Source organism: Cryptosporidium ubiquitum, assembly GCF_001865345.1.
Source record: "Cryptosporidium ubiquitum isolate 39726 chromosome Unknown contig_8, whole genome shotgun sequence".
Taxonomy (NCBI): domain Eukaryota; phylum Apicomplexa; class Conoidasida; order Eucoccidiorida; family Cryptosporidiidae; genus Cryptosporidium; species Cryptosporidium ubiquitum.
Genome location: NW_021639831.1, coordinates 538 through 18,488, shown reverse-complemented (window position 1 = coordinate 18,488; position 17,951 = coordinate 538). Strand labels below are relative to the sequence as shown.

General features: G+C 29.7%; 8 protein-coding genes across 8 annotated transcripts in view; 1 reads left to right on the top strand and 7 right to left on the bottom strand.

Annotated features, from left to right (window-relative positions):
* Positions 1–112: 112 nt before the first annotated feature.
* cubi_01272 (uncharacterized protein) lies at positions 113–4,168 on the bottom strand (the record flags this gene model as incomplete). Its single annotated transcript, XM_029018284.1, has 1 exon — positions 113–4,168. One exon carries the CDS (start codon positions 4,166–4,168, stop codon positions 113–115), a length of 4,056 nt encoding a protein of 1,351 aa, XP_028873277.1.
* An 894-nt stretch (positions 4,169–5,062) lies between these two features.
* On the bottom strand, positions 5,063–5,848 carry cubi_01271 (proteasome subunit Alpha type NTN hydrolase; the record flags this gene model as incomplete). Its single annotated transcript, XM_029018283.1, has 1 exon — positions 5,063–5,848. The coding sequence occupies one exon, from the start codon at positions 5,846–5,848 to the stop codon at positions 5,063–5,065; it is 786 nt and encodes a 261-aa protein (XP_028873276.1).
* A 547-nt stretch (positions 5,849–6,395) lies between these two features.
* On the bottom strand, positions 6,396–6,893 carry cubi_01270 (cyclin-dependent kinase regulatory subunit family protein; the record flags this gene model as incomplete). The annotated part of the gene is made up of 3 exons (XM_029018282.1): positions 6,396–6,544; positions 6,611–6,666; positions 6,826–6,893. 3 exons carry the CDS (start codon positions 6,891–6,893, stop codon positions 6,396–6,398), a joined length of 273 nt encoding a protein of 90 aa, XP_028873275.1.
* Positions 6,894–7,694: 801 nt separating this feature from the next.
* Positions 7,695–8,996, bottom strand: cubi_01269 (uncharacterized protein; the record flags this gene model as incomplete). The annotated part of the gene is made up of 1 exon (XM_029018281.1): positions 7,695–8,996. One exon carries the CDS (start codon positions 8,994–8,996, stop codon positions 7,695–7,697), a length of 1,302 nt encoding a protein of 433 aa, XP_028873274.1.
* Positions 8,997–10,757: 1,761 nt separating this feature from the next.
* Positions 10,758–12,074, top strand: cubi_01268 (uncharacterized protein; the record flags this gene model as incomplete). Its single annotated transcript, XM_029018280.1, has 1 exon — positions 10,758–12,074. One exon carries the CDS (start codon positions 10,758–10,760, stop codon positions 12,072–12,074), a length of 1,317 nt encoding a protein of 438 aa, XP_028873273.1.
* A 163-nt stretch (positions 12,075–12,237) lies between these two features.
* cubi_01267 (uncharacterized protein) lies at positions 12,238–12,756 on the bottom strand (the record flags this gene model as incomplete). The annotated part of the gene is made up of 2 exons (XM_029018279.1): positions 12,238–12,340; positions 12,413–12,756. The coding sequence occupies 2 exons, from the start codon at positions 12,754–12,756 to the stop codon at positions 12,238–12,240; spliced, it is 447 nt and encodes a 148-aa protein (XP_028873272.1).
* An 801-nt stretch (positions 12,757–13,557) lies between these two features.
* On the bottom strand, positions 13,558–14,224 carry cubi_01266 (Ubc1p like ubiquitin-conjugating enzyme; the record flags this gene model as incomplete). Its single annotated transcript, XM_029018278.1, has 2 exons — positions 13,558–14,121; positions 14,198–14,224. The coding sequence occupies 2 exons, from the start codon at positions 14,222–14,224 to the stop codon at positions 13,558–13,560; spliced, it is 591 nt and encodes a 196-aa protein (XP_028873271.1).
* A 589-nt stretch (positions 14,225–14,813) lies between these two features.
* Positions 14,814–17,951, bottom strand: part of cubi_01265 (uncharacterized protein) — a gene marked incomplete at both ends in the record, with an annotated part of 3,201 nt that continues 63 nt past the window's right edge. Inside the window, one exon of the mRNA XM_029018277.1 lies at positions 14,814–17,951. This exon is cut by the window's right edge and continues 63 nt beyond it. Within this exon, the coding sequence (XP_028873270.1) occupies positions 14,814–17,951 (3,138 nt within the window).

The window sequence follows — 17,951 nt, the reverse complement described above, 5'->3', positions numbered from 1 at the left end:
TTTAATGTAATTATATATATACATATAAATATATATATATATATATATATATATATATATATATATATAATTAAAATACTGATAATTTTTGTGTAATATAAAATTGAATAATTTACTTGGGAATAATCCTCTTAAAAGCCATCAACCAATTCTTATTATTCTCCCACTCTGTTGAGCTCAAATCAATATGGATTTTGTTTGCAGTTGAATAATCTCCTGTTTGTAAAGCTTGACAAAGATTAACAACTTTGGATGAAACAGTTTCCGAAACATTCCCAACTCTAAGCTTTTCAAAAAGTTCATCAAACCTCTTCTGAGCATCCATCTTCTTTCTAGGATCATTTGCAAAAATGTTATTTAAATTAGAATTTACCACATTTGTTACCATATCTAATAACTGAGCAGATAGAGGCTTTCCCATTATCTGAGAATTGTTCTTCTTAGATGCTTCCTGAATCTGTTTGTTTGCATTTGCTGTTGTTGATGTTATCGAATTTAACTGTTGTGTTGCAGTTGGTAGTGGCCATGGTACTGGCATTCCTGGTATTGGTGGAGTAGCACCACTATGCGGGGCCGTGGTAATTGATGATCTATTTGAAGGAGGGGCAATCTGATTAACTCCTTGCATTCCTCCTCCAATAATACTGCTATTGTTTGAATTCGGCATTGGGGATGGAGCCATTGGAGGCGGAACAGGAACTGTGCCAGGAGGTGGAACTGAAGCCGAAACCTGAGGAGTTGGAATAGAAGGAGGAATATTGTTAACACCAAAATTGTTCTGATTGATGTTCATAAAAGAATTTGGAGGATTAATTGATGGAGGCTGAGCTGATTGAGGTAGAAATTGTTTCACACCTTGGTTAACAGAAGATAATCCTCCTCCTGCTCCAAGTCCAATGTTGTTTTGAGAATATACGACATTTGGGGAGCTTGGACGAGTTAGAGTGGGATTATTCTGTGGAGGTGGTGGAGGTAGTTGGTTTGACATTATCGAGCCACCTGATGATAGTAATGATGAAGATGAAGGAGGGGGAGGAGGAAGTCCTGAAGAAGAGGGAATTCCTGGTCTGAAAGCTTGACTTTGCGTCTGAATACCACCTGAAATCCCGCTATTTATTGTAGAATGAAGAGATGAAGGTGGAGGAGGAGGGGGAGAGGGAGTAGGGTGTAACTGATTTGAGAGGATCGAAGGAGGCCCAGGAGGAGGAATTCCGTGTGAAGAATGGGGTGGAGGCTGCATTATTTGCCCCACCATACCCATACCACCACTGTTGTTACTGCTGTTGTTACTCATCATTGGATAGGAATTCATTCCCATATTTAAATTTGATTGAAATGGATTTTTTACTCCAAACATGGCATGTTGTTGCTGGTTTGTGTGTTGTTGATTTGGAAGTTGCTGGTGCTGATAAATATTGGCGTTTGCATTAACATATGGAACTACATCGATAATGGTGAAAGGAAAATTTGGTTTATTGAATCCCAAAGAGTTCATCAACTCTGGAGCCGCATTGTATATCCTATCTCTAAGGGTTGAAGAGTTAATGGAGTAATCATTGGAAGCCAAGGATGATAAATACTTCATTGCTGCGACAATCCTTCCAGAATTAGCAAGGATCTCAGCGTATTGCACAACTTGTTTTGTAATGTTCTCGTCATTTCCATTAAATCTGGTCGCCGCCTGAAGAATTGCTACTTTTTCAACAAAATCTTGAAGCCCAAGTATTTGTGAGCTTTGGCAAGATGCCATATTACCCCAAATTTCAATAGAATTCCTGAAATTTCGAGCACACAAATAACAAACTAATGCAGATCTAACATCAAACTTTTCTTCCTGTAACCTTCTAGCTAATAACTCAGAAAGGCTTTCCATTGAGTACTTTGACTGACAAGAATACTCCCCCAACCTTATTCCACTAGGCTGAGTATAGATTGAAATAATTGCTAATGTTTCATTCCAACGATCCAAATTACTGGTCTTGACAAAGTCCTCAAGGTCATCCATAATTACATGACTCAAAATCTTTTGAGTGTATTGATATTCATGTCTTTTCAAGTATTGTTTCTGTACATAGTCAAGATAAACGCCTCCGAATTTTACCGCCAAAATAAAAGCTTCAGCAAAAAAGCCCCTTTGTACACAAACATCAATTGCATAATCAATATTTCCAGTTACAATTAACTCATTAACAACATCTTCCTCTTGCTTTGTCCATTCTTTTTGCCTTAAATTGTGTAACTTACCGGAATTTGCATTTGAATGAGAGAGTTCAGTTCCTTGTACAGAAATTCCATGATTACTATCCATATTATTTCCGAGAAATACGTTTGAATTAAATAAATCTTGACTTGCTTGTTGGCCTTGGCCATGTAAAGCAGTACTAAATGAACTATTCATCATTTCATTGTCAGCATCTTCGCTGCAGAATCTGCCTCCACCGATGTAATCTTGTCCAAAGGCAATAGAATCCTCGCCTTTTTGATTCAATTCGGATTCTTTGTCTTTATTATTATTAGGAGATTCACTCTCTCCCAATTGTTGGAAAAACTTTTCTGGATCCAAAGATTGATTTGATGTTATCTGCCCTGACAAACCTGGAAAACCAGAAAGATGATTACCATTCATATTAGTTGGGCTATTTTGATAACTCATTCCAGTAAATGTAGTAGAAGCTGGATCTTGGATTAAACTGATATTATTTTGCTGGTTAATAGTAGAGAGTTCTTTCTGAAGCTTCTCCTGTTGTGACATTACTCCACACTTTCTTCCCAAAAATTGGTTTGCTGCTGAACTTGCATTGTTGAAATCAAATCCCAAAAGTGAAGCAATATATAGACGTCTCTCAGCAGAATCCTCAGAAAACATATTTTCAACCAAACTCCAAGCAAGCTTTTCATTGGAGCTTTCTGATTCCTGGCATTTTCTTTTGCAATAGCCAATAAAATCTCCCTGATTAAATAGTTGGTCGAACATGTCTGCATGAGCAGTTATTTCAGGATTAGTAGGCACCCTATATAAGTTAAATTGGGGTACTCCACTAACGGATTTGCTTGAAAATGAGACTAATTTACCAGAAAATGTGAAATTTACACCACATGGCCTATGATACCAAGATGGTATATAAGTCGTTGTACTGGAGTGAGATGATAAAGAATAAATACTAACCTTGTCATTATGGGATGCTGTTGCAAATACTCTTGGAATGTTAGGAGACCATTGGTTTTGAACACTCCATTGCTGAGAATGAATTTCTGTAAATACTTCTGGTTGTTGGTTATTCAAGAGGGTCCAACATATTGTCTTACCATCCTTTCCTGAAGATAGCAATAAATTAGGGTCAATAGGAGAAAACTCAATAGACATTACTCCTTTTTGATGAGCAGATACAGCTTCTTTGAATGGATACGAAACATTCCTTAAATCCCATAACTGAAGTGAAGGATTTCTATCATCGTCATATCCCACAACTATTTGTGTTGGTTGATTTGGAACCCATGCTAAAGTAGAAGGTCTGGATCTCTGAGCAGGGTCTCTAAATGAAATCGCACTCTTTTTCATCTTTAAATCCCAAATTGCTGTAGTACCATTACTTGAAGAAGATGCCATAATATGAGAGACTTTTGGATTCCATTTCAAAGCAGTAACATCAGAATCTCCATGTTTGTTTTCCTTTCCAGGCTCATAATAGTTCAGATTTCCAGTAACACCATCACTCAAATCTATAACATAGACTTTCCCGTCATTTCCTCCAGATGCAAGTAATTGATGTTCGGTTTTATTGAACTCTAAACAGCTTACTGCAGAAGGGTGAATAGCTGTTTCACATACCCTCTCGAGTAAGATTTTTTCGTCTTTTCTATTACCTTCATAAGTTGACAAAATTGGTTTAAATAAGCTCATATTACCATCTTCCAATCCAGTACAAATAAGGCCCAAAGCATCCTCTTCTAAATTAAAACTTCCCCAAGCTATTGATGTGCATCTTGAGTTCAAAGGAGATGTTCCTATATTTTGAATATCTTTACCATTATTAGTAATATCAATTAATCCCACACTTAAACAAGGATTCAATCCACATCCTCCTAAAGCTAACAAATTCAGCTTATTTTTAGTGGATAATGGGCACCAACTAATTTTGGCTGATGATGCTATTTCTTTTAGTAACATTGAAATAGATTTCAATTAATTTTTTTTAATTCTTTTAATATACAATTTCTCTGCCCTTCACTTGCTTATTTAGTAATACTTTCGAACCTACTTCTTCGACCTGTGGCCAGCTTTACTATTATCCCTGAATTGCTCAGATTTGCAATCTTTTTTTCAGCAAATCCTATCTCTCCTCTTGTTTATATTGATTATTATTTTTGTATTTATACCTACTGTTGTACATAAAATCAGAGAGCCCACTATTACTTTTGGCGCTATAAATTTCTGATATTCATGTTTAGTCTTTGTTTTATGGCTCCAATTAATTGTGTAATTCGATTTAACTATATTTCCACTAAATTTGTTAAACTTTAAGTGATAAAATAGAAATTGAATCATTTTATTTTGAATTACTACTGATTTAATGATTATTTCTAGGTTACAACCAAATTTTTTTAGGATTAATTAATGTAGAGTAACCTATTTTTCTTTAACCATTAGTTTTTTCTTGTTTTTTTTTATTTAATTTGGCAACGTTAATAATTGGAAATTTTGTACATTAGTTATTATTTGATGAGTTTAATAGATTAAATAGAAATTTATTATTTTGACTTTTTTATTTTAAGAGGAAATTAGTTAATTTTTTAGCCCGTTTGAATTGATTAATCTTCAAGTAATGTGGCTAAATCGCACTTAATCAATTTATGTACTACAATATGCATATTACAATAAATAAATTGAATCCAAAATAGATAAAAATTTGAATTTAAAGTGAGATTTAGTATATTTACTCCTATTAATGTTAAAATAGATTTGAAATATCTACAAAAATTCACTAAGTGGTGGAAAACACCCACAAATTGTAAAATCAACTATAATTTGAGTAATAATAAATATTTATAGATATATATTTACTTAACTCTGGTGATTTGCTTCAGAGTTATTCCTAGCATTATTTTCAGAAGCAATCTCCTTTTGGACTTTTTCCAGCAATTCCTTGATTTCTTTTTCAGATAGAACTTTTTGAGTGCACTTATTGGTTTCTTGATTGTAGGTCAAAATAGAAAACTCAAATTTGTCTGCAGTGGGGGAAGTAGTATCCATAGTCTTAGTTAAAACTTTTGCGACTAAGTGAAGGCCTTGATCTAATGTTAAGTCTTCGTTCCATTCTTGTTTTAAAAGAGATGTTGCAGTTTGGTTATTTTGACCAATTGCGGTAGCTTTCCACCCAGAAAAGTTACCAGATGGGTCAGATTGATATAATTGGTATCCGTAGTTCTTGTCATAACCGGCGAATAAAAATGATACACCAAATGGCCTTAATCCACCAAATTGTGTGTAACTTTGTTTTCTGTCACATATTTGAGTAACTAATTGCTCTACAGGTTGCTCCTCACCATATGTATATTGGTATCTTTGAGAGTCTATACGAGCTTGAGCAATCAAAATATTCGCATCAGCTGTTAAACCTGCTACAGCAGCTATAATATGACGATCTATTGTATATATTTTTTCTAGTGATTTACCTTGATCAAGTAATTTTGACACCACTGCTTTATCTGCTCCCAAAATCACCCCTTCTTTACAAAGCAATCCGACTGTTGGAGCTGCGTTATTAATTGCTTCAAGTGCATATTCCACTTGATATAATCGTCCTTCTGGCGAAAATGTTGTTGTTCTGGAGTCGTATCTTCGTGACATTTCTACTTATATTCAAGCTTCTTTTCAAAATTGAATTAACCCCTTAGTTTATACTGTTTTCTCTAGTCCGATTGTTAATTTTTAATGTAACTATTCTTGTTACTTAAATAACAAATACAAAAATAATTAATTGATGTGCTCCTTAAAAACACTTGATCAGTTAAATTCTTCCCCTCTCAAATAATTTTTTCCAAATATTTCTTATTCTTTATTATCTCAAAATATCAAATAATATAATTTGGGTAATTTTTAAAATAAATTTTGTTTAATTAATTTTATATATTAAAAAGATACCCAACTTCCCCCTTAAATATGTGCAAATTAGCGCCCGCATCAGGCGGGTCTGGCAGATGGCACTGTGCATGATGAGTATTTTCAAATTAAGAAACAAAAGCAAGAAAAAAATGAATAATAAAAAAGAAATTAAGGATCTCAACTATATTTTATATTATTAATTATAAATTTAATTTGAATTAAATTGGGGATTTTTGATAACCCAAATTACTGCCCTAATTAAAGAATTTGAACTATAAATCAATAAAAATACTTATTTGTTCATTTGATTTACGTTCTCCGTAGATTTATTATCCACTTTTCCTGTTTGGGGATTTGTCCCCTGTGGCCTTCTGAAACATAGAACCCAAGGCTCTTTTTTCCAATCCAAAAAATGTACCCATCCTCTACTCATTTGTAATCCTGGAAAAGTTAATTTGTTGTACAAAAATTAGCAATATGCTTCACACTAATAAATAATTATCTTACCAAGAACATGTCGCCATTCTTCCTCCGAAATTAATTGACCATTTCCTCTGGTTGCCCTAAATTATTAGTAATTTTGCTCAAAAATATCTCTATATGATAAAAATAATTTACCTGTATTGCTGAAGCTTCTTATATAATGGTCTTGTTAATTTCACAAATCTAAGGTCATATTAATAAGTTGTTACTTTTCATTTAACAGTAATCTTTCTACTTACCTATATTCGTGAGTATCCATATTAAATTTTTCAGAATATTCTACTTCTTCAGCATAAGGACTCCTCATCTTAATTAATTTCTTATTAGAAATCAAATTACTTTATTTTAATTAAAAATTTTTTAATGAGAATAGTTGTTTATCTCAAAAATATTTGATTGAGAATATTTCAAGCTCACATATAAACAATAATATATTTTATATTTAACAAAAATAATTTTTATTAAATTCAGATTATCCACTATTTATTTTACTCATAACATGCTATTCTTATTATTAATAATTTGACACCTAACTTACATGTTCTGCCCCACAATAGGCGGGAAATATGTTATTATTTGTCATTACAAGTTTGATAAATAAATTCTCTGTTATGTATATTAAAATATATTATGTAATTTATTTTCTAAATTCTTTCATTTCTAAATGTATTTTCATCGGTTTTAATTGTTTTTTATTACTTAGAATTGAAACTTCTCAATATTGAAACTGGAGAAAAGAAAACGTCAAAAATATATTTTGATAAGATTTATGAAAACAATCTCTAAAAATGAAATAACAAATTATACCTTTGTTTGTATTATTTGCTATTATTTTTCTAAACCTAAAACCTATCAAGAATAAAATGAAAATGCTTTGAATTAATCCCAATTACGAATTGCATTTACTACAAAATCATTCCATTTCTAATAATAGTAATTATTCCCCAAATCTTTTTTTTAGTCTTTCAAAATCGAGATTCTTTCATTTAATTCACTTTAGAATTAATAAGCCACCAATTACTGTTGACAGAGGAAATAATAAATTTAGAATAATTGTTTTCTCAAAAAAAAAAGAAAAAAATAGGATAAGAATTTTCAGTTATTCAAATTAATGTTTATAATTCGGAGAGAAATTTTTTGGTAATATTCTATTTAAAACATTTCCAGGAATTATTGATAATTCATATGGCGAAAAGTTAAATAATTGTGGAATATGTTGGTTAATTCCATGTGAAAAAGTGCTTTGATTGTTTACTTCTACTTCATACAAATTTCTTAAGTGATCAAAAAATGGATGAGCCATTGCCTCATATGGATTGATTCTTAAATCTGGCTCATATCTTAATATCTGTTCTAATAAATCTATTGCTAGTGAAGGGGTTCCATCGGGAAGTATTTTTCTCCAATCTTTCGCTTTCAAAGTAGGAAATCTTACTTCTGTATAATGTGGATTCATTCTAATCATTTGTTCTTTTGTTGGAGTTCCCAAAATTTGTATAATCCTAACCAGTTGGTCAATAGAAGTTTCACCAGAAAATAATGGTTTCCCCAAAATGAGTTCACCAAAGACACATCCAATGCTCCATAAATCAATACTTGGAGTATATTCAGTGGCTCCTAACATTAGTTCCGGAGCTCTATAAAAACGGCTACATATGTATGCAACACTTGGCTCACTTGGAATCAATTTCTTAGCAGATCCAAAGTCACATAATTTTAATGTGTTATCTTTAGAATTCACTAATAAATTTTGTGGTTTAATATCTCTATGACATATTCCCAATGAATGAATAAATCCAACAGCTCTAAACAACTGATAGATATAAATACTTATCAAATTTATGGGCATGGATCTTCCTGACCGTATGAATGATTTTAATACTTTATGTAGTGTATCTGGAACATATTCCATAATGACATTCAGATATTTGTTTTGAGATAGATTCCCAACTATACTCTTATGATGATTATTTACTCCATTATTTTTTCCTCCCAATCTGTTATGATCATCAGGAGGTTGAGGAGGCTTTGGTTCTTCATCTCCTGTCGTATAGAAATAATCTATTAATTTAATAATGTTTACATGATCTAGAACTTTCATTATATCCAATTCTCTATTTTTATATCTCGGATCTTGTAAAACTTTTTTCAAAGCCAATCTTTTCCCGGTTTCAACGTCAAATACTTCGCAAACAATTCCAAATGACCCTGTTCCTAATGTTTTTCCCAATGAGTATTTTCTGGATGAAGTTTCCAAATTTGTCGAAGATGTTGCGGTTGTTGACAAACCTGAACTCAAAGTAACATTGTGATTTAAATTTGTTAAATTAGTCTTTTCTTCTACCATTTCGTTACACCCTCTCTCTAATAGTTGCTGCTTTCTTGATAATTGTGCATTAACATTGCTCATTTTCACACAATTTAAATTGATTCAAACTTCTTCAAAACTTATGCTAATTATTTTGTGATTCTATGAAGTTTTAACCTTGAATAATTTCATAAATGTATTATATATAAAAGAGTTTTTATTGTTTGGTATATATTTTTTTTTTAAATATATCCCTTACCTTATCCTTCAATTGTTGTAACTTTTCCTATTATTATTTGTCCAAAATAATAAAAGTATTAATTTAATTAACTTAAGTTTTCTTTAATTATAGAAATTATTGACTTTTTCATATATTCTTACATGTATAAATAGATTTATGTATAAATAATTGCATATAAAGTATTTATATAAAGTATATATAAAGTATATATATTTATATATACCTTATATACTTTATTTTCGTTCAAATAATAAGTCTTCAGTTATGACTTTTAATATACATAAGTAATTTCTTAATATAATCAAACAAAATTAATTGCAATATTCTTTTTTTTTTTTTTAATTACCAAGCCAGTTCTTTAAAATCTTCTGCAAAATGTAGTAGTATATTTAAATTAAAAAAAATAATAAATACCAATTAATGTGGACTCGTTCCACAATCTATTATTTTTTTTAAATAATTACTTAGTCAAATAGTCTTAATAATTAGGTAAAAAAATATGCAAAAGAAAAAACGCTAATTTGTATATTGTACGTTAGACTTTAAAGATTTAATTTTTTATTACGTAAAATGATTTTTAAAAAATTTTCAATAATTTATATACATTACACACACACCCCTCTATACATTTTTGACCGTTAAATGCATTTAAAAAGACAAGACGTTAAGTTTTTGTATGTAAATTATTTCAAAGATCATTCAAATTCTATTTAGACTATTGAGTAAATTATTTAGTCTAAATTACTTATTTAATGTAAAATATCATTTGATTCCAAAATATACTTTATTTACTAATTCAATTATTTATATTTATTTTAATAAAAGAAAAATTTTCATTTGACTCCATTTTTTCAGTATAATCTACAATAGTTATTAATTTCCTCAAAAATGTTTTTGTTCTCAACTTAATATGTCACTTCTATTAAGAACCAACAAAAATTGCTCCCTCAACTATTAATTTTCTAATTTTTCTGTTTTAAATAAATAAATGTCCACATAGGTTTTAATTAGTAAATACAAATAAGATTTAAAATCTTTTCATAAAAATGTTGAAAGAAAGGTTTAATTTAAACAGATATGTTCATTTGTATTAGCCATAGACATTTTGAATAATAAACAATATTAAATGGTAGTTAATCAGTCCAAGAAAATCATTTATTTTTCTTTTAATTAACTTTTTTTTTTTAATAATAGATTTCATAAAAAGTTGCTTATAAAGTTAACTTGTTATAATGATTTATTAGAAAATTTTTATTACTATCAAATTTAAACAATATACATAATATTATATAATTAATATATTTAAATATTTTCTTTGTAAAATTTGGGCGCACAAATATTCTATTAACTAAAAATTACGTGGGGAAAAACAAGCTTAATTAAAGGGAAAATTAAAAGATTCAATATATAAGAAAATTTTACGTGAATTAGGAGAAGATTAAGTAAAGGTTAAGTAAAGAAAAAAGAATATATTATCTTCCTATACTAATTCTTGGAATATAGTAAATGTTATAAAGTTTTTAACGATAATATTTGTGAAAAGTCATAGTTAGGATCTAAAAATATTAAATTGGCATATATCTGATCACAATAAATAAAAATAAATATCAAAGAGTTTTAGGATGAATTTATATCATCTTGAAAATCATTTATTTCAGCTAACTCTTATTTTGGCGATATTTTCTGCATTGGTGTTGAGTGAAAGCATTAATGGCAATAATAAAAGCATTGAAAATTATAATAATACAGCAGATGATGTAATTGAGAATAATGGAGGTCAAATTATTATGGAAGAGGTAGAAAATGTGATTAAAAGATTAAAGGGAGACACCAATTTAACTTTTAATTCTGACAAGCTTGATAACAAAACTGAAGTAGTTCGTGAAATTACAGAAGAAGATATTAAAAAAGTTTACGAGGAAGAAAAGATGGAAAAAAATAAGATCCTGAAAGAAATGTTTGAGACTCTTTTGGAACATGAATTTGATACTAATTTAACCCGAAGTAATAAATTTGAAAGTTTGACACCATTGAAAAAAGGGGAAGAACTTTCAAACGTAATTATTGATGAAAATTTTTTGTCAAAGTTAAATGACCTTGATTGGCAAATCACAATGGAAAAAATGCACAATACAATTTGGTACTATTGGAATAATGAGGTACATAAAGAGTATGTCCAAAGGATTCCTTCAGCATTGCGTCAGCTACGACAGATCTCAAAAAAAATGGGAGGTTCGTCATTGTTTGATGATGGGGAATTGGGAGACACAATTGGCAAGCTAAATAATAAGCCTAAAAGTGCAGACAGAAAAATTAAAAAGTTATTTAAGAAATTATTTCTGAATGATTTTACAAGTAATACTTCAGAGATTAAATATAAAAGATCTGAGGAAGCAATGATTAATATGGTTATTGAATTTAAAGGGTACATAAGAATATTATTGAAACTTATTGATATTAAAGCATCCCAAGTTGGGCTCTTATTATTAAATAAAGTTCAAAGCAAGGATTTCAAAAATTTATCTATTAATTTGAACCTATTCAGAAATAATATTAAGAGTTGTCCAGTACATACTGCCTTTAGTTATAGATATCAAGATGAAAACTTTGATATTTTAATGCATCATGAAAAAGGGTTTGGTATATGGAACACTGGAGATTTATCAAATACTGATCGAAAAAAAAGCATAGAAATTTCCAGAGAAATTGATGATATGATCAACTTTATTTTCAATGAATTTATAGCCCCAATTGCATTAGTTGGTTCAAGTATTGAAGATATTGCTTTTATTCATTCTTCTCTTGTCAGAAATTTATGGAAGAATATTTCAGCTCAAAATAAAGTACCTCTTTACACAATTTTTGACTCAATCTCTAAAGCAACATTTTTCTTTATTAAACAAATTAACGACAAAATATACATGGTAAATAATAGTTAATAAACCATTTATTTTCTACTAATTTATCTATCACTTTATTTTTTTTTTTAAAGTATATATAACAAATAAATTATTACAGACTTATTTCATTATATTTTTTGTTAATTACACTGAATTTTTAAAATGTTTGTTTATTATATATTCAAATTGTGTAAAATATTAATTAAATAAAACTTACAGTATCAAATAAATTAAAAAACATTTTTTTTAACGAATTAATATCTTTATTAATGTACGCAACTTTATTTTTAAGTTTTTGGTCGAGTCTACAGTTATAAAAAGGTTAATTTATTATTTATCTCCCTTAATATAAATTATTTTATTTAAATATAACTTACCTTGATAATATTATATTGCCATAATTGTGAAGATCTAAATATGCTGGGTATATAAAGAAGCGTAAAAATATCTTAAAGAGTTTTTTTTTTTCAAGATTCAGAATATTATATTTATTATAAAAATATTTATCCAGTATATAATTGTTGCCTAGAACTCTTTTTTTAATTTCAAATAATTTGATCTTAGCATCTTCGGGCATTTCATCTAGTTTAGATTCAAGAGTATTTTCCATTAATGCTATATTGAACCTCAAAAATATAATGGTGTCCAAATAATCATTATTTACTGAATGACTTGATTGAATTTGTAATATTTTCTTAATTGCCATAAAAGAGCTAAACATCGCATATTTTTCATTAAATCGGTGCTTTATCTTGTTATTACTTTCATTTTTTACTAATTTTGGCCACAACAAACTATTTCTACTTACTCTTTTAAATTCATTTACAAATTTTGAGTATGTGTATAAGCAACTACCACTTATTATATAATTGATCTAAAGATTTTTTTGTAAATTTAATCCAATTAAATATTCAAACGTACATCATCTTTATTGTATTTCAGTTTAGGTTCATCTTGCCTTGACTGACTTTCTGCTAAAACCTGAAAAATTATTATTAATATAATTTATAAGCAATTAAGTTAATCTTACCTTTATTATTGAAAAATAATCAAAGATAAGCAAAATAAATATAACAATCCTCATGTAATCTTTTACTCTAATTGATTATACTTTTCCTTCTAGGTTGGCATTTACAAATCCATAAAAATCGTCATAAAAATGCCTTTATTTATTTAAAAAAGAAATAACTAATAAATGTATTGTTTTCGAATTGGTTTATACAATCTTTTATTTAACCACTAATATTGTATTTATTTGACATGTAATATCACACAAGACATTGGGTTCGCGCGCGCGCCTTGATTGTTATATATGGTCTTACGTTTTAACATGTGGGGAAATGAGAGATTTTTATGAAAAATTTCAAGTAATAAAATTATAAGGGATAAAAATGTAATTGTATTAAGACTAGTGGTGAGAACTAAACACAATAATTTTGTAGCTGGTCTAGATATTTTAAGATATTCAAATGAAATTTAAAAGATTGTATATTAAGATTTGGCACAAAAATTCGTTGAAAAATTAGTTTTCAGATAATAACTCATTTAGAGCGAAATTTTCATCCCAATTATTTCTTTCTAGTGCCGTTATTATAGAATCACGGTTAAATCCCATATCGAGGAATCTTTTAACCTTTTCTTCTTTTGACGTTGGTTTTGCGTACATTTGAGTCCAATTTTTGGCAGTTTCAATATATTTCGAATAATCATTTTTGTATAGAGATGCAACTAGTGCATCTTGAGGATCGTTAGGTTCAGGAGAAGAGAGTAATGCTTGGATGGAAAGCATTACGGTTCTAAGAGTCAATGCAGGACTCCAGGCATCTTTTAAAATATCTAGGCAAATAGCTCCAGTTTGACTAGAAATGTTTGGATGCCAAATTTTTGTAATAAATTTGACTTTTGGGGGTTCATATGGATATTCTTTTGGAACAATTATATCGAGTTGAAATACTCCCCCCTCATATGGTGTTCCTACTGGACCTCTAATGATACCCAAAAAGTTATCAGTTTTATTACCAATGAGCTTTATTCCAACTTGTTTATCTTCCTCAAGCTCATCTGTAAATACTTGGAGGCCTCTAAGCTCCTTCAAATGTTTTCAAATATAAAAGAACAAATTCAATTAATTTAAGATATTTCAAACATACAGAAAAACTTACCAAAGTCATTCTTCTGTTATCTCCCATTTTACCTGTAGTATAATCAATTATATTGTTTATTAAGTTTTTTCAGTTAATTGAAAAAAAAAATTTTGAATTAATCTAAAAATGAATTCTTATTTTAGTACAAATTTTGTAGTTATATTTCTTTAGCAAATTAAATCACAAAATTATATATGATTACATACAAACCTTGGTTTGAAAATAAAGTTTTACAGCCAGCCTATAATTAAAATTTTATTTTATTTATTGAAAATTTTTTCCCTCGTGCACGAAATACACAATTTTTTAATTTACAAATTTGTTTCCACAATACGTAATAACCAATTTAATGCATTTAATATATTAATTCCGGTTAACAATAAAAATCTGATCAAAATCTCTCACAATATTTTTCTTCTTTGTCCTTATTACGGCAAATTACCCCAGAATACTTATGATTTAAACAATTGTTTACCTGCATTTTCCCCTTAAAAAAAAACATATTTTACACGAGATAATTCCCGCCTAATTTTTTATAACTAAAGAAAAAATTTAATTCAAAAATATAAGAAAATATAACACTTTCTTTAACAGGTATACTAATTAAATTGTTTTTTTACAAAGTGCATTAAATTCACCATCCCCACCAAGATGTAGCAGCAGGTTCCTCACTTTTTTGTTCTTTTGGCTCCTCCTTATTGGGCTCTGGTTCGGGTTCAGCGGGTGCAGTAGTTCCAAACCATCCACCAAACCAACTTGACTCTTCAGCCGGAGGAGGCGTGGCTTCCTTAGCCTTAACTTTTGCCTTTGCTTTTGCTTTTGCTTTTGTTTTAGCTTTGGCTACTTTCTTTTCTTCCTTTTCCTCTTTTTCCTCCTTTTCTTCTTTTGCCTCCTCTTCTTTTTCATCTTTCTTTTCTTCCTTTTTTTCTTTGTTGTCATCAATGTCTTTTTTAACAGAAGATGACTTCTTAACCAGGTTTTTTTTAGTAGTAGGTTTTTTTGCTGGATCTTCTTTGGGAGGTTCAACGGGTGCAGCAGTTCCAAACCATCCACCAAACCAACTTGACTCTTCAGCCGGTGGTTCAGGAGGTTTCTCATCCTCTTTCTTCTCCTCTTCTTTGGGAGGTTCAGCGGGTGCAGCAGTTCCGAACCATCCACCAAACCAACTTGATTCCTCAGCTGGAGGTGGGGCTTCTTTTGCTTTAGCTTTTACTTTAGACTTAGGCTTTGCTTTAACTATTTTTTCTGAGCTTTCCTCAGATTTTTTCTTTTCATCAATTTTCTTTACTTCCTCCTTAGTTTTTTCCTCCTCTTTTTTCTCCTCTTTTTTCTCCTCTTTTTTCTCCTCTTTTTTCTCCTCTTGTTTCTCCTCTTTTCTCTCCTTATTCTCCTCATTCTTCTCCTTTTCTTCCTTATTATCATCAATATCTTTTTTAACGGAAGATGACTTCTTTACAAGGCTTTTTTTAGTGGTAGGTTTTTTTGCTGGATCTTCTTTGGGAGGTTCAACGGGTGCAGCAGTTCCAAACCATCCACTAAACCAACTTGACTCTTCAGCCGGTGGTTCAGGAGGTTTCTCATCCTCTTTCTTCTCCTCTTCTTTGGGAGGTTCAGCGGGTGCAGCAGTTCCGAACCATCCACCAAACCAACTTGATTCCTCAGCTGGAGGTGGGGTTTCTTTTGCTTTAGCTTTTGTTTTTGATTTAACCTTACTCTTTCCCTTAACTTTTGAAATAGAGCCTTCACCTTCTTTCAAAGTTTTCTTAAGATCACTCTTACTTTCACTAGTTTTACCTCCATCTTTTGTTTCATGTTCAATTATTTCTTTTTTAGATTCAGTTTTTTTCAATTTAGAATCTTCGCTACTATCTGTTAAGATGCTCTTTTTAGATGATGATCTTGCTAAAATTGCTGCTTTGAGTTGAGCAGCAGCTTTTGATTTAGTTATTTCTTTAGTTTTACTCTGATTCAAACTATCTTTTTCTGATTCCTTCTCATCATCTTCAATTTCCTTATTTTTACTCTTTTCTTGGTCAGAGAATTCTTTACTATCTTCTCTTTCACTCTTTTTCTTCTTTTCAGTTTTAGATTCTTCCTTAGATTCTTCTTTCTTAGTTTCTTTTAATTTTTTGGTTACATCCTTATCCTCTTTTGATTTATCCTCATCCTCAGAATCCTTTGATTTTTCTTTTAATGTTTCTGTTTTATCCTTTTCTTCTTTTTTCTCTTTATCTTTTTCTTTTTCTTTCTCTTTCTCTTTTTCTATCTCTTTATCCTTATCTTTATCTTTTTCTTTTTCAGTCTTGGATTTTAATAATGGACTTGGTTTAACCGGTACTTTTGCTTTTAGTTTTGCTATAGGATCTTCTTTATCTTTTTTCTCCTCATCTTTAGATTCCTCCTTAGATTCTTCTTTCTTAGTTTCTTTTAATTTTTTGGTTAAATCCTTATCCTCTTTTGATTTATCCTCGTCTTCAGAATCCTTTGATTTTTCCTTTATTGTTTCTGTTTTATCTTTTTCTTCTTTTTTCTCTTTATCTTTTTCTTTATCTTTTTCTATGTCTTTTTCAGTCTTGGACTTTAATAATGGACTTGGTTTAACCGGTACTTTTGCTTTCAGTTTTGCTATAGGATCTTCTTTATCTTTTTTCTCCTCATCTTTAGATTCCTCTTTAGATTCTTCTTTCTTAGTTCCTTTTAATTTTTTGGTTACATCCTTATCCTCTTTTAATTTATCCTCATCCTCAGAATCCTTTGATTTTTCCTTTATTGTTTCTGTTTTATCTTTTTCTTCTTTTTTCTCTTTATCTTTTTCTTTCTTTTTCTCTTTTTCTATCTCCTTATCCTTATCTTTTTCTATGTCTTTTTCTGTTTCTTTTTCTTTTTCAGTCTTGGATTTTAATAATGGACTTGGTTTAACCGGTACTTTTGCTTTCAGTTTTGCTATAAGATCTTCTTTATCTTTTTTCTCCTCATCTTTAGATTCTTCTTTAGATTCTTCTTTTTTAGTTTCTTTTAATTTTTTGGTTACATCCTTATCCTCTTTTAATATATCCTCATCCTCAGAATCCTTTGATTTTTCTTTTAATGTTTCTGTTTTACCCTTTTCTTCTTTTTTCTCTTTATCTTTTTCTTTCTTTTTCTCTTTTTCTATCTCCTTATCCTTATCTTTTTCTATGTCTTTTTCTGTTTCTTTTTCTTTTTCAGTCTTGGATTTTAATATTGGACTTGGTTTAACCGGTACTTTTGCTTTCAGTTTCGCTATAAGATCTTCTTTATCTTTTTTCTCCTCATCTTTAGATTCCTCTTTAGATTCTTCTTTCTTAGTTTCTTTTAATTTTTTGGTTACATCCTTATCCTCTTTTGATTTATCCTCATCCTCAGAATCCTTTGATTTTTCCTTTATTATTTCTGTTTTATCTTTTTCTTCTTTTTTCTCTTTATCTTTATCTTTTTCTTTATCTTTTTCTTTATCTTTTTCTTTTTCTTTATCTTTTTCTTTATCTTTCTCTTTTTCTATCTCTTGATCCTTATCTTTATCTTTTTCTTTTCCAGTCTTGGATTTTAATATTGGACTTGGTTTAACCGGTACCTTTGCTTTCAGTTTTGCTATAAGATCTTCTTTATCTTTTTTCTCCTCATCTTTGGGCTCCTCTTTAGTTTCTACCTTAGATTCCTCTTTGGATGTGTCTTTCTCAGCCTCTAATATTTCTTTTTCATCTTTCTCTTTTTTATCTTTTTCTTTTTCAATCTTGGATTTTAATATTGGACT